Below are 15196 nucleotides of genomic sequence, written 5' to 3' on the forward strand. Positions count from 1 at the left end.
GCCACCAGAAAATTGGAAGAAAGACCTCAGATTAGCACCTCGTATGAAGAGTTGCACCTCCAACAGTACAGTATCGCCATACTAATTTACAGCAGCAGTAGCAAGTCTCAATCTGGATGAAATTCCATTACCACCTTCAAGATGATCCTACAATATTGTTAAACATAATTGTGTTCATTGGTGAGGAATAGAATATCTTTCTTTATGAAACTTTAATTTAAAGGAAATTAATTGGAAAGTTAATAGATAATTAACTTAGTCACTTTTTATTTGAAGGTGGCTAGCTTTCTGAATTGATTTTGTTTATTTTACATTGATTAGTATGTGTGTAAGTTTCTCCTAACACATGCATTGATTTGTGGTTTATGCAGCCAGAAGAAGTGGTATTTTGACCAGCAACATTAAATTACAAAGGAGCAGAAAGAAAATGTCAAAGCAAAAAAGGCATTTTCAGGGAGAGTCTTACTAGTGTTAGTCAAACAAATATTAATAGTTTTCCAAATTAATTTTCAATGTTTCTCTCCATTATAAAAGTTCAGTGTTATATCAAATATATTTTACATTAAGCCTGGTATTATTCTGTTTTACAAATCACGACATTGTGAGGAGGAAATAGGATTAGGAGTTCACCAGGGACTTCCGGTTCCATTCTCAACTCTGATAGTAATTCATTGTCTGATCTTAGGCAAGTCACTTAATTCTGTTGACCACTAGGAAGGAATCTGCAAACATTACTTGTCCATAGGCTGTATTTTCCAGCATGTTATGCATTGATTTAAAGTAACTAGTTATTGTTTATTCAATGGGTACTAGAGAACTCTCAAAGAATATATAACAGTTGATTATACCAGCTTAAGCCCCAGTCTTGCAAGCTGCTCTACACGGACAGAGCTCCATGAAAATCTTTTATTTTAAAACGTTAATTATAAAAGTGGAGGGAGAAAAGCCAAGCATTTGATGAATATTCAGTATATGAAATTCTTACTTTCTGATGAGGCATTATTGCTTATATACAGCTAAATTCCAAATTGATGTTCTTTTCTGATACCATGTCTTATTTATTTTGTTTTTCTATCTGTTTAGGACTGGTTCATCACATCTGTAATCTTTTAATAGAAACTGCAGCTGTGTACTTAGAAGTGGATGATAAAAGCACTATCAAGACAGCTAATGGATTATTGCTGTCCTTGCTTGACATTTTGCATTGCATGCTAATATACACAGTGAATATCATCCGTCTGACTTTACAGGTAGGGAATCTATTTTCTGCTAGAGTAGTCACCAGTGTAAATTATTTTTAGCCTTATCCCTGTTCTCCCCAGTACTGAATTCCCCATTAAAAAATCAGTAAAATTGGTTTGCCATGTTTTTGTATCCATTTTGGTTTTAGGATACAAGAGTTACAAGGTGGGTGAGTTAATCTCTTTTATTGGACTAACTTCTGCTGGTGGAAGGAATACGCTTTCAAACTTCATAGATTTCTTCTTCAAGTAGAGAGAAGAAAACTAGTGTGTTCAAACTGAAATACAAGATGGACAAATTGTTAAGCACAAGAACTCATTTCTAAGAGACCACTTAAAATGGGCAGTTAACATCTCTCCAATCATAGGTCAAAGGAGGATTAGTAGGCAGCAGAGTGTGTTACATGTTAAGAATGGCTATACTGGGTCAGATCAGTGGTCCATCTAGCCCAGTACCTTGTCTCTAACAGTGGCCAGTGCCAGATTCTTCACAGGGAATGAACAGAAAAGACTAATTTGCAGTCATCCACTTTCTGTCATCCAGTTCCAGCTTCTGGCAGTTGGAGGTTTAGGGACACTTAGATCATAAGGTTGAAACCCTGACTATTTGACAGATAGCTATTGTTGGAGCTATCTTTCATGAATTTATCTAATTCTCTTTTACAAAACCACTTATATTTTTGGTCTTCACAATAACCCCTGACAATTATTCCACAGATTGACTGCATTGTGTGAAGAAGTACTTACTTTTGTTCATTTTAAACCTGCAATTTGTTCCTTCCATTGGGACACTCCTCATTCTTTTGTTTTGTGATGAGATAAATAACACGTCACCATTCATTTTCTCCATACAATTCATGATTTTATAGACCTAATATTTCCCTTCAATTGTCTCTTTTCTAAGTTGAAAGGGGGCAACCAGAACAGCATGCCATATTCATGGTGTGGGCATACCATGTATTTATATAATGGCATTATGATGTCTTCCATTTTATAATCTATTTATTTTCTGATAGTTCCTAATGTTTTTAGCTTTCTTAATCTCTGCTACACATTTTCAAAGAACTATCCACCATGACACTAAGATCCCTTTTCTGCATGGTAACATCAAATTTAGACCTCATTTTATATAGTTGGGATTATGTTTTCTAGTGTGCATTACTTTGCATTTATCAACACTCAGTTTCACTGGTTGTGGTGTTACCCACTCATCTATTTTAGTGAGATTCATTTATTATTCTTCACAATCAGCTTTGCAGTTAGCTATCTAGAATAATTTATATATGCTTATCAGATAATCAACATGCTAGTCAACTAGTCACTTCCTCCCTCTCTTCCCCCTCCCCCCAACTTGCTGCCTCTATCAGAAAGAAGCAGCAAGGGAGGGAAGAGAAGAAGGTACTTCAAAGCGGCAGTTGATCCCGGGCTCCATGTGGCACTTTCACCCTATTGACTAATCAAATAGTTGATGCAAAATGAATCGACTATTCGATTAGTCAATTAGTCAATATTTAACATCCTTACAATAAACCAGTGTCTCTATTAAGTTTGTAGTTTTTAGGGTACTGCATAGTTATGAAATGTATTTCTCAGGTTCATCTTTTGAAGGCAATGTTCAGGTTTTCTTTGAGGATGAGGACTCAAAGGTCAGATATAGAGTGATAAATTTTATAAAAATGTTCAGTAAAAGATGGGGGGCAGGTTTATCTCATAATTTTTCTTTCTGAGTTCTTTTGAAAGCATAGTCATTGTCTAGTTTCACCCACATAGTTGTTGGAACATGTGATGCACTGGATGAGGTTCACACATGATAGGCATGTGTTGGACCCATGCTAAACTGTCAGTGGAGTCTGTCAAAACTGCAGATGCAAAACCTGCAGACTTATCTCCACTGCTACAATAATTTGTACCCCCTACCCCATAACTTTCAAAGTCTGTGTGTCATCCAGTGCATCAGATATCTCAATAGCTATGATGGTGAAACAGAAATTTGGTCCAATAAATGATATTAGTTTGCCCACCTTGTCTCCAATAAAATTAGAACAGATTGGGTATGTGGACGAGAAACTAGGGTTTTCTGTTGGATACGTCTGGGTCCTTTTTTGGTTATATTTTACTCCTTTGTATTACTAAAGAAACAGTTGTGATTGTAGTAGGCGCTGTATGAAAACAAAGCATTTTTCTCCCATGATACAGAACATGTAATAAGGACATAGTGTTGATCCTATGATGAATAATAGTAGGTTGGAACTGCAAGCTTTTTAATAAGCTAGTTGTTTATTCAGCAGTTCAGCATAATTTGAAGTACGTTGTATAATTCTGTACATTTTTAAAGTTTCAAGAGCACATCTTGGAACTATTCCACACCTAAAATGTATTTCTCTTTTGAAATGTACATCAACCATTATTTATTATAGACCTTTCTGATTTTGTGCTGCAAGACACACATCCAAGTTTGTGCTATCAGCCTCTCAAATACAATATTCTAGCTCAAAAGAAGGGTTTTTAAAACATTAAAATGATTCCATAAAGCTGCTGATTTGACCCTGATTAGGATTCTACAGGCAAGAAATGTCAAAAGACACCTATTTTCATTTGACAGAAAACTTCTGAAACCTGCATGTTTTCCTTTATAAGTAGATTTTTGTTCCCATTTTTTAGTTACATCTTTGTTTGCCAAACTGTTTCCCATGTGATCAGATCCCAATGTGTACATTAGTAATTCTGAACCACGAGTATTAAATCTCTGAATGCCTCTAATGCCAACTGAAGTCAATGGGAAGACCTACATTCACTTTAATGAATTTTTGGAGCAAGTTCTTGTATGTATTGTAAGCTAACTTCTTAATAAATGTATTCCTTCATTTATCATTAGCTAGCTGAAGTCAGTGCCATGCAATATGCTAACTAGGGATATAAAGTTCTGTTTAATCAGTTAACCAGTTAACCACTTAAGCAGGGGCAGGTGGCCGGGCTGGAGTGACCCAACCAATGGAGTGACCTGCCCCACCACAGGCAAGAGCTTCTCAGGCTAGGCTGGAGTGACCCAACCAATGGTGGTCCCTGCTGGGCTAGAGCAGCCCCTCCCCTTGTCAGTTAACTGTAACCAGTAAGTATCACCTGGTAAGGGTGGTGCTACCAGTTAACCATTCTCATCCCTAATACTAACAACACATCCTTGTTGATTTTTTTTCTTTTGGTGCACTTTATAAATAGTCTAATTTGACATTTTCTCAGTGAAACTTCAAAAACATTTCCCCTTGTGTATTTTGGATATTAAAAAAATACAAATAAAGTCATGTAACTCATTGGTGATTCACTACTGAGGTGTTGTTATGTGGACTTTACAAATGGTTACTCATATTTGAAATGGGTGGCTGATCACAGAATGTCTCTGCTTGTGTAGGTGCACTACACAAATCTGCTTGTGTAGGTGCACTAAAAAAAGTTTTTCCTTCCTCCCGCAACCCAAATACTTTTTTGCTGTGATTAAATGCAAACGTAAAAGTGCTATGTCGGAGATCTGTCTGCTCCATCTAGAAGACTTCCCAAATGAAATTTTAAAAGGGTATTAGTCAAAGGGATTGCATTTTGTGCTTGTCTCTTTATATCCAACCTGAGCTAGTCCTATGATTTCCTGGTAATAAGATGATCTGATTAGTGCTTTCAGTTAGTTGACAAACAATGACTTTTGTATCTAGACTAATTGCATTGGCAGGCCTTGTTTGCCTGTCTTGACTATGATACATTTTTTTTTTGTAATCTTGAGGAGGGCACAAAATCTTACTGTACTGAGAAGGAGAGGGGGAAATCCAAAAGAAAGCAGACTGTATGCACACATGGTTTCATACAACTAAAAAAGTTCAGCTGAATTTAAAAGAATTTCATGGGTATGAAATGATAGTTAAAAATCCACTTTTTTGTTCATGCAAATTTACATAATCAGTGATAATATCAACCAGGCATATCCTGTGAACTTAGCTTTTGAAATATGTGGCAGAAAGATAATCAAAATCTTCTGATAGAAACTCAACACAAAGTTATGTTACTATAATCTTGTGCATGTGATAAAACTTATAATACTTTGCATTTCTGTAATGGCATCCAAAGATCTCAAAGCACATTACAAATATTGCCAGCTAATTCCTGTGGAAACTCTTTTGATTGTACCCTTTGTCGTTCAAAACGGGGATTTCAAGTAACTCAGAGCAAAACCCTTTTCTCATGTAAATGACCAGAGCTAGGTGGGAGAGAAGGGAAATATGTAAAATGTATAGTGTTTCTTCTGTGTATTGTCCTGGCACAACCAAACCCTGACTTTGCTTTAAGTTATGATAAGCGGAAGCTACATATCAAATTTGGTGGTCCTAAACTCTTACCATTCAGGAGGAATTCTTGAACAAATGGACACAGAACATATTTCTAAAATATATAGTAAAGATAAAGAAGATATTTGTGGAGAGAGAGTATATACAAAAACCAAAGACTGTAGATAGCCATCCTTTATTATGAATTCTCACACACACACACACACACACACACAAAAGGTACGTATTTTGCAGAAGAAATGTCACATAAGTCATCATATTAAACCAGTTTAGAGTGGATGTGACAGCATGAGTCCTTTTTGCTTTGTGTTTATTGTTACAGACACAATCAGACTATAACTTCTCATTGGGATCCCAGAATACTTAACTAGGAAAGGGAATATAAGAACACCTCCTTCGAACTTCCATTCAAATTTGTACCACCTAATGGAACTTACTTGTTTCTCAAAGCTGAGCACTCACCAAGGTGCCTTTTTATTTTTTCTTGTCTCATTAAGGCACAGAAATCTGGCACAGGAGGGGACACCCAGGCTGCTGAAGACCTTCTGCTTATCAATAAACCCCTGACAGACCTAATTAGCCTGCTTATTCAGCTGGTAAGAAATTGCTTGTTTGTAAGTCTCTTTGAATGTTACTAAAGTTGAAATTACTCCTGTACTCTGGTAGCGAAATGCAAGGTTTTGGCTGCACCTTGTTTTTTAGAATTCATACAAGTTTTTCAGGGGATTTTGAATTGCAAGATCCTAAATTCAAAGAAACTGTCTCATGATACCTTATTACTGTGGAGCATTTTGAAATATGAGCACTTATTACCATCCACCTTCTGATTCATAAGTCAGGTGACAATGAAACTATTTTCCTTGAATTTATTTTTACTTAAAGCATTACATTGATATTTTTATTCATGTTTTCTTAGGCGGTACACATGGTATGATTGTACAGGCAGTCCTCGAGTTACGTTGATCCGACTTATGTCAGATCCCTACATACGAACGGGGCTTTTCTTGCCCCAGAGGACGGGGGCGGCGGGACCGCCCAGACACACCGCGGTCCCGCCACCCGCGTCCTCCACGGCGAGAAAAGCTGCTCCGTGTCTCCCTAGTCTGCTGGGGGGGGGAGGGCGCAGCTAGTGCGTCCCTCCCACAGGAGACCAGGCTTTTCTCGCTGCGGAGGACGCGGGCGGTCCTGCCTCCCGCATCCTCTGTGGCGAGAAAAGCTGCTCCGCGTCTCCCTGGTCTGCTGGGGGGGCTACCCCAGCAGACCAGGGAGATGCGGAGCAAAGCCGCGGAGGACCCGGGTGGCGGGACCGCAGCGTGTCTCAGCGGTCCTACCACCCGCGTCCTTCGTGGCGAGAAAAGCCTGGTCTGCTGGGGGGGGGAGGGCGGCTGGTCAGCTGACTTGGGAACGCCTGGGGTAGAGCAGCTGGGGTGCTGCCAGGTTGGTCCCTGCAGCGCCGAGGTGCACCCCAGCAGCGCCCCAGCTGCTCTGTCCCAGGCGTCCAGATTCAGCCGCTGTTGAAACTGATCAGCGGCTGATTTCAGGAAGCCCGGGGCAGAGCAGCTCTGCCTCGGGCTTCCTGTAGTCAGCTGCTGGTCAGTTTCAACAGTGGCTGAATCTGGACGCCAGTTCCAACTTACATACAAATTCAACTTAAGAACAAACCTACAGTCCCTATCTTGTACGTAACCTGTATTAGCAGTGTACCTTGTTAGTACTCCTGCCCCTGAACCAAGACATGATGATAGACTGTCCGAGCAGAGAGAGGAACTGGTTCTGCCCTACTTCTTTGCAGCTGGAAATGCCAGTTGGGCATGATAAAGTTATATTACTTGCAATCCATGGAATCCATGCCAAGTAATGCCTTAGAGCAGTTCATGAAGGGTAACATATCATGTGCCATGTTACAGAAATATGGAATGGTATATAAAGTAACATGTATATTGAAATTGCTTTTATGAGGCATTGCCACTGCCATTGTGGCATCAACATCACCCTGAAATCAGCGACTCTCAAGATTTGGGCTTTAACCTCCACATATGCAGGTGTATAGTTCCTCTCTTCTAGTGTCATTCAGGCTGCAAGGAACCAATCAGAAGCAAGAGGTTTGGATTAGATTCTGTGACAAAAATTGCAGCACAGCAGGAGGGGAGCTGAAGAGAGTTTCTGCTTTATGCAATCTTATCCTAGACCGCTCTTACCCTAGACCTGTTCTAGGGATTACAATTTCTTCAGCACAGGATAAATAATGTTCTCTCTGCTAGCACTTCATTGGGTCTGTCTGCTCTCCATAGTGCTCACAGGGCATTATTGGAGGAAAAGCTAGTAGGGATTATTTCCATTGTTAGCATCCCTCCCTAAATGTCACACCTTAGATTTCCAGTGAAGTATCTGATCCCGTCCTTTCTCCTTTTTCTGTTTTTCAAATCTGATTTCTACTTGGTGTTTGAACCACTAAAATTTGTAAGAAAGAATTTAGGTAAAAGGTCCCAGTCTCAACTCAATAAAATCTCTGTGTACCCAGACATGAATAATGACCTTTTGATTTCATTTTCTATTCTGAGGAAGTATGATGCTTTCTCTCTAATTTTCTATACTAGGCTTGTCTGTAGACATTACCTGCATTAGAGTTACCTGTACCAGCAATGGATAAAAGCCTTTTGAAATTCCCACTGAAGCCTTCACAACAAAAAGCAGATTGAGTTCAAGATTGGATTACATAATATTCCAAACCTTCTATTTTGTTAAACAATTTAAAAATCTATGTACAGTATATGGTATGTTTTGAAACCTGAACAGATTCACAATCTCCTTTTAAGCAAAACTGGAGATAGGTAAATGCTTACTTTCTTTGAACTTTAGACTTAAATTTCATTAGCTCTCTAAAGTATAGAAAAATAATAACCAAGCTTTACTCAGGCTATACCACGTGGAAGTTTATTATAGCTTTCTGTTAAAGAGTAGAATGAGATATGTACAGGCAGTCCCCGGGTTACATGGATCCGACTTACATCGGATCCCTACTTACAAACGGGGTGAGGCAACCCCGCACTAGCTGCTTCCCCCCAGCAGACCAAGGAGACGCGAAGCTAGCGTTCCCCCCGCCCCAGCAGACCAGGTAGACGCAGAGCGGCTTTTCTCAGCAGACACCTCAGCTTGAGAATAAAGGACTGAGGGAAGTGAGGTGTGGGAGAATAAAACTGAGCTCTGGAGAAATGTTTGGCTAAACTTTCCCCTACAATATGTACCGGTTCCGACTTACATACAAATTCAACTTAAGAACAAACCTACAGTCCCTATCTTGTACGTAACCCGGGGACTGCCTATAGTTAGCATGTACTGATTTTGTTACCAGCTGCCTCCACTTCTCATCAGAGCAGCCACAATTACAGCTGTGTTTTACTTTGTTCCACTATTCTGAATATTACGATGTTTTGAAGATGGTTTCCCATGTTGCTTGGGGTTTCCTGTTTTAAATATATAAATCAAGAAGCATGACCACTAATGGTTATGTGTTCTTTTGTTTTTGATTCTTGACAAAGATTTTTTAAAAGTGATAAATCTTTCCTTGTATCCTGTGTAAGAGGTGCAAATTTTTAACATAAATGTGTTATAGCACTGGTTTATGTAAATTCTCACTTTTTTTATTTTCGATTGAACTTTGCATAAGTTGCCTATTAGTGAAGGTATCTATATTGAGCTCTTTGTTATAAAATTAAATGATTGAGGTCAAAAGTGTCCCAAAGCAATATTTGTGCCAATGCGAATTTACATTATCTCTGTCAAAGCAGCATTTAACACATAATCTTGTCAGCCAAAGAGTGAGCCCACTGTCACCCATGGAGAATATTTATTCTAGGGATAATGATTAATCCTCATAAGGCAATCTGAGGAGGAGATCAGAGGGTACAAGTGATATTATAAACTGTATCATTTAACTGGAGGTTGGAGGATGTAGACTGTGAACTCCACTGGTTCATGAACCAAGAATTGTAGCCATGTTTATTTAAGTGCAGGAACACTCACCATTCGTGGTAGATGTGTTCCTGCATCCACCACTAATAAGGAAATTCACAAATACTGGGAACTGTGGCTTCCAGTTTCACATGATGAGCTCCAAAGGGCTCTCAAATTCACCATAGGGGGCGGGAGCCAGGAGGAACTCACCACAGCAGCCAGGAGCCATTGTGAGTTCCCCATGGCTCCAATTCCCTATAATCCTCTGCTCCCAGCCCCCCAGCCCCTACCCCGGCTAGGAGACAAATAGTGATTCCAAAGTATGTGGCTTTGGATATAGCCCAAGGCCTGAATTGGTTCTTAATTCTACAGGGTGGGTTTTTTTAAATAGTTTCCGCCTCTGTGGATAACATTTACTAGATAAAACTTAAACAGATAGTCTGGTAGCACTTTAAAGACTAACAAAGCATGTCGATGGTATCATTTGTTAGTCTTTAAAGTGCTACCAGACTATTTCTTGCTTAAGTTTTTCCTGTTACAGACTAACTTGGTTACCCCTCTGAAGCTTTATTTACTTGATAGTTAAGTACAGTAAAACTCCATTGGTCCGGCATCTGATGGTCCAGTGCCATCAGGAACCCGGAAGTGCTCCGGGCAGCGGGACCATTGGAGCTGCTCTGCCCCCGGCTTCCCCGATTCAGCCGCTGCTGAAACTGACCAGCGGCTGAATCAGGGAAGCCGGGGGCAGAGCAGCTGGAGTGCTGCTGGTAGGTCCCGTAGCGCTGCCCCTCGGTGCTGCGGGACCAACCCAGCAGCACCCCAGTGATTGCCGATTCAGCCGCTGCTGAAGCTGACCAGCGGCTGACTTGGGGACACCTGGGGCAGAGCAGCTGGGGTGCTGCCGGGTTGGTCTGGTAGCGCCGCCCCTTGACGTTGTGGGACCAACCCGGCAGCACCCCAGCTGCTCTGCCCCAGGCATCCCCAAGAGCAACTGAGGTGCTGCCAGGTTGATCTCACAGTGCCAAGGGATGGCGCTACCGGACCAACCCGGCAGCACCCCAGCTGCTCTGCCCCAGGCGTCCCGATTCAGCTGCTGCTGAAACTGACCAGCAGTGGCTGAATAGGGGCGCCTGGGGCAGAGCCGGACTTTTGGAAGGGGGGGCTATGAGGGGTCTGGGGTGACATCCCCCCACACCACCCTAGACCCTTCATAGCCCCCCCTTCCGATAGTCTGGCATATCTGATAATTCGGCACCCCCTGGGTCCTAAAGGTGCTGGATTATCAGAAGTTTACTGTAATATATGATTGAATGTGAACCTTTGCTTATATACAACATTAGACGAAATAATAATGCTGTGAATCATAGCTGTAGATTTGTCATATTTTAGGGAAAGTCATGAAGGAAGTCATGGTAACAAAGTGTCAGAGCTTCAGAGGTTAAAAGCATTTGACTGCAGTGGAAGATGCATCTTAGAATCCCTCTCAATTTGACCTAATTGCCACAAGTCAGGGCAATCATGAAAAAAAGTATAAAAAGTTAATCATATTTGTAATTACTAAACAATCTAACTACCAAATGTTACATGTACAGGTATTATTTTTTTATGTGGAAAATGGGTAAACATTGAAAAACCTCTTGGGTACATAGCGACTGACTTATTCCCATTTACCTATTCCTTCCGGTAGAATGAGGGACAAACTAAGGGCAGAAATCAAGAGTCAATTACCAAGAATCAAGTCAAGTCAGGATCAGGAGGCAGGAATAGGTGAATGCCAGACCTGCAATCAGTGGCAGAGTGAAGCCCAGCTGTATAGACAACTTCCTGTTTCTTCTTCTGGCTTAAATTGGGGCTTTGGCCATATCAGGAGCCTCAGAGCTCACCCAAGCAGAACAGAGAGGCGGGATTTATGACTGAGTTGGACATCATGGACCTTGGTTCCACTTGCTGTATCTGAGCTGCCAGCTAGAGGATTGGAGTGTGATGATTCCCAGAAACCCCACAGACCTGCAGGGCCTGGCATCCTCTTATGTATTTTCATCCTGTTAAACCCACAATACGTACAACTTCTTGAGCCATCTCGAACAATTCCTCACTGATATTTAAATTCTTCAAGCAGAATATTCTATCTGCCATACCACTAATTTTTTCAGTCAAGTACTTACATACTTAGCTCACTTAACAATCTCTCTCAAATCAATATGAGTTAAATTTGAAAATGTCAAAAACTGAAACAATGTTTCCCTTTGGTAATTGTGGTTTAGTCCATCATTTAGGACACACTGAAGCAAATATAAGACACCTGAGCATGTCTACACATGGAAATTATTTCAAATATCTTATTTCAAAATAATAACTCCCGAATTAATTTCAAAATAACACGTCCAGACTACAAGGCAGCATTGAAATACCTCAGAATTATTTTGAAATAAGATGTCCATACTCTTTGGAGCCTGCATTTGATTTATAGCCCTCAGAAACACTCTGGGGAGGGCACCGGGAGGGCAGACACTTCGGGTACGTCTAGACTACATGGCTCCGTCGACGGAGCCATATAAAGTAGTTTACTCAACATAGTCAATGAAGTGGGGATTTAAATAATCCCCACTTCATTAAAATAAAAATGGCTGCCGCGCTGTGCCGACAGTCAGCTGATCGGCATAGCGCAACAGTCTAGACGCGGCGCAGTCGACAAGGGAAGCCTTTGTCGACCACTCCGGTATGCCTCATTTCACATCTAGACAGCTGCGCTGTGCTGGATCAGCTGATTGTCGGCACAGCGCGGCGGCAGTGTCAGGCTCGTGGGGCTCGTGCTGTGCCTCGTGGTGCAGTTCATCCAAACTACCCATGTGCTGCTTTAACACCATGACAACCAGCCCAAATCAGAGGACCCATTCACCCAGGCCATGGTGCTCCTGCTGCAGCAAATGATATTCAATCCCTTGCAAACCGTGAAACGCTGCTTCTGGCGGAGGGAGAGCAGTTTCAACTGGTGGGACCACATCATCCTGCAGCAGTGGCTCCAGAACTTCCACCTGCAGACTGCTACCTTCCTTGAGCTGTGTGAGTGGCTCTCCCCTGCCCTCAGGTGAGAGGACACCCGACTACAACCTGCCATCCCCATGCTGAAGCACATCACCATCAGACAGCTACTGCTCCATAGGGAACCACTTCTGTGTGGGGAAATCCATAGTTGGGGCTGTGCTTCCGCAGGTAGTCACGGCCATCAACAATATCTTGGTGCAGAGGGTCATCACTGGGCAACATCAACTCCATCGTGGATGTCTTTGCCACCATGAGCTTCTCCAATAGCGGGGGCGGGAGGGGCATAGATGACACTCACATCCCCATCCTAGCCTCCAACCACCATGCCTTGGACTACATAATCACTACTTCTCAATGGTGCCACAGGCCCTGGTGGACTACAAGGGATGCTTCATGGACATGAACGTCAGCTGGTCAGAGAAGGCACACGATGCCCACATGTTCTGAAACTCAAGCCTGTTCCAGAAGATGCACGCCAGCACTTTTTCCCCCAACCATAGCATCAGGGTCAGGGATGTGGACATGCCCTTGTGCATCCTGGACAATACAGCTAACCCCTTCTTCCCCTGGCTCAGGAAGCCCTGCATGTGCAGCCTGGTCCCCAGCAAAAAGAACTTCAATTCCAGGCTCAGCGGATGCCATTTAGTAGTGGAGTGTGCCTTTGGCCACCTAAAGGGGAGGTTCAGGAATCTCCTCACTCACTTGGACATCAGTGAGTGCAAGATCCCCTACGTGGTGATGGCATGTTGTGTGCTCTGCAACCTATGTGAGAACAAGGGTGAGACTTTTCTGCCAGGATAGGGGAGCAGAGACTGATTGGCTGGCCAGGTGTTGCGAGCTGCCAGATACCAGTGCCATCAGGAGAGCCCATCAGGGGGCTTTGCTCATCCAGGCGGTCTTGAGGGAGATTTTGTTAGTCAAGGCCATCTGTGAGACTCTCCCCTGAGCCTCTCCACAAGATGCCCCTCCAGTGCCCTTCCATTGCCCCTGTGTGTCTTTCCTCCTCCACCCCTTTCTTCCCCTCTCCCCTCCCTTCCTTCCTACCCTCCAGAGCAAATAAAAAAGCTTTTTTTAAAAACAACAACTCTGTTTGTTTATTTGGGGGATATACAACAAGGGAAGGACTGGGGAAAGAATCTGGAATGTGGGGTCTCAGGGTTGGGGCTGGTACTGGCGCCTTCCTTGGGTAGCTCAAGAGGCGTCGACTGCCCAGAGGTCCCATCTCCACATGTTCTGCTGCCCCGGTGGCCCCTTGGAGGCGGGGTGGGGTGAAGAGTTGTGGGGGCAGGACGGGGAGGTAGCTGGTGGCCTACACCGTGTATGCAGCCATGTGCTCCATCACAGAGATTATAGAGGAGTACATGGCCTTGTGCTGGCACACCAACTGGACCCACATGGCTTCTGCTGCTCCTGATCAGTCTGGCACACCTCCCAGTCAGCAGCCTACTCCCAGTACTTCTCATCAAACTCCTGGATGAGGGACTGCAGGCAAGCCATCTGGTCCTGCATCAGGTCCTCCCCAGTTCACTTCCCACACCATCTGTCCCAACTCCGTGGGATCTGCTAGAGGAAATGGTAGACATGGCACACTCGCAGCTGGCCCAGCTGTGAAGAAAAGTTATAAAGACAGTCATCCCAGCAGATAGTGCATAGGAATCCTAGCCTTAATCTCTGTGCTGAAACCAAAGATCTTGGTTCAGACAATGGCGATGTGTTTCAAGCAATGCTATCTGTTGCCTAGACAGTGGGCATTTCCCTGCACGGGCACAGACATCCTAGGGGAGCATCACTACACCCACGGCCTGGGGACAAACAGGCATGGGAAGGTGCTGGCCAGGCAGGAGCCTGCAGGGTGAAGGGGAAGGATGGGGTGGCTCGGCTTCCTTCTGTGACCTGCATGTGCCAGGTCTGGCACTGGTGGCATTCTGCAGAGAGAACTTCTATCCATGCCCGCGGGGGGCGGAGGGGAGTGTTGGGGGAGGTGTGTGTAAACGGCAGAGTCTGCTTGCCAGAGGGAGTGCTAGTCCGGTCCCCTCTTCGTCCCCCCAGCAGGTGCCCATGCAAGGGATAGGACTCTGCATCACTGCGCTTGATTGGGAGTGGATGCTGCCTCAGTGAGGGCATGACCTTGTGCTATATGCGGCACTGCTGTGTGGTTCCACAACCCCAGCCTCCTTAGTGGTAACTTGTCGTGGGAAGGTGTCTCACCACAGAGTCCAGAATAAGGCAGGCCTCTCCAGGAACCTTGTGAGAAGAAGCAAGGGGTTTCTGTGTGAGAGCATCATGGAACTGAGTGCTTCAGACTGGTGGTCCGTGTGCACCCATGTGCACAGGGTATTGTGTGACCCCCAAGCCGAGCAAGGAGTGATCAGCTTATCACCTGTTCCCACATGTATATTAGAAAAGTTATGGAACTCGCCTGGAGTGCTTTCGCCGAGATTGTCCAAGGCCTCAGAGACATTCTGAGGTGGGGATTGGCTCCAGTGTGAGGAGCAGCACCTGATTGGTGGACATGGTGTCCTGGATGGCCTGCTTCTCCTCCTCATCCTCCACAACCCCACTCTTGTGAGGCAGATGCCAGGTGTGTCCTGGCAAGATTCTGCGACAATGGGGGAAAGGGAGAAGATG

At 43.5% G+C, this 15196-nt stretch overlaps 1 protein-coding gene across 8 annotated transcripts in view; it reads left to right on the top strand.

The window, feature by feature from the left end:
- The window catches only part of ULK4 (unc-51 like kinase 4), a 421715-nt gene that overhangs the window by 315699 nt on the left and 90820 nt on the right, over nucleotides 1-15196 (top strand). For 7 of the 8 annotated variants that reach the window (XM_025189022.2, XM_006131810.4, XM_025189026.2 and 4 more), the window contains 2 exons: nucleotides 1084-1250; nucleotides 6067-6165. In XM_025189022.2, the coding sequence (XP_025044807.2) occupies nucleotides 1084-1250; nucleotides 6067-6165 (266 nt within the window). The remainder of the gene's footprint in view (nucleotides 1-1083; nucleotides 1251-6066; nucleotides 6166-15196) is intronic. The other variant, XR_012901902.1, reaches the window with a different exon arrangement.

The sequence above is a fragment of the Pelodiscus sinensis genome, chromosome 2, assembly GCF_049634645.1.
Source record: "Pelodiscus sinensis isolate JC-2024 chromosome 2, ASM4963464v1, whole genome shotgun sequence".
NCBI classification, from domain to species: domain Eukaryota; kingdom Metazoa; phylum Chordata; order Testudines; family Trionychidae; genus Pelodiscus; species Pelodiscus sinensis.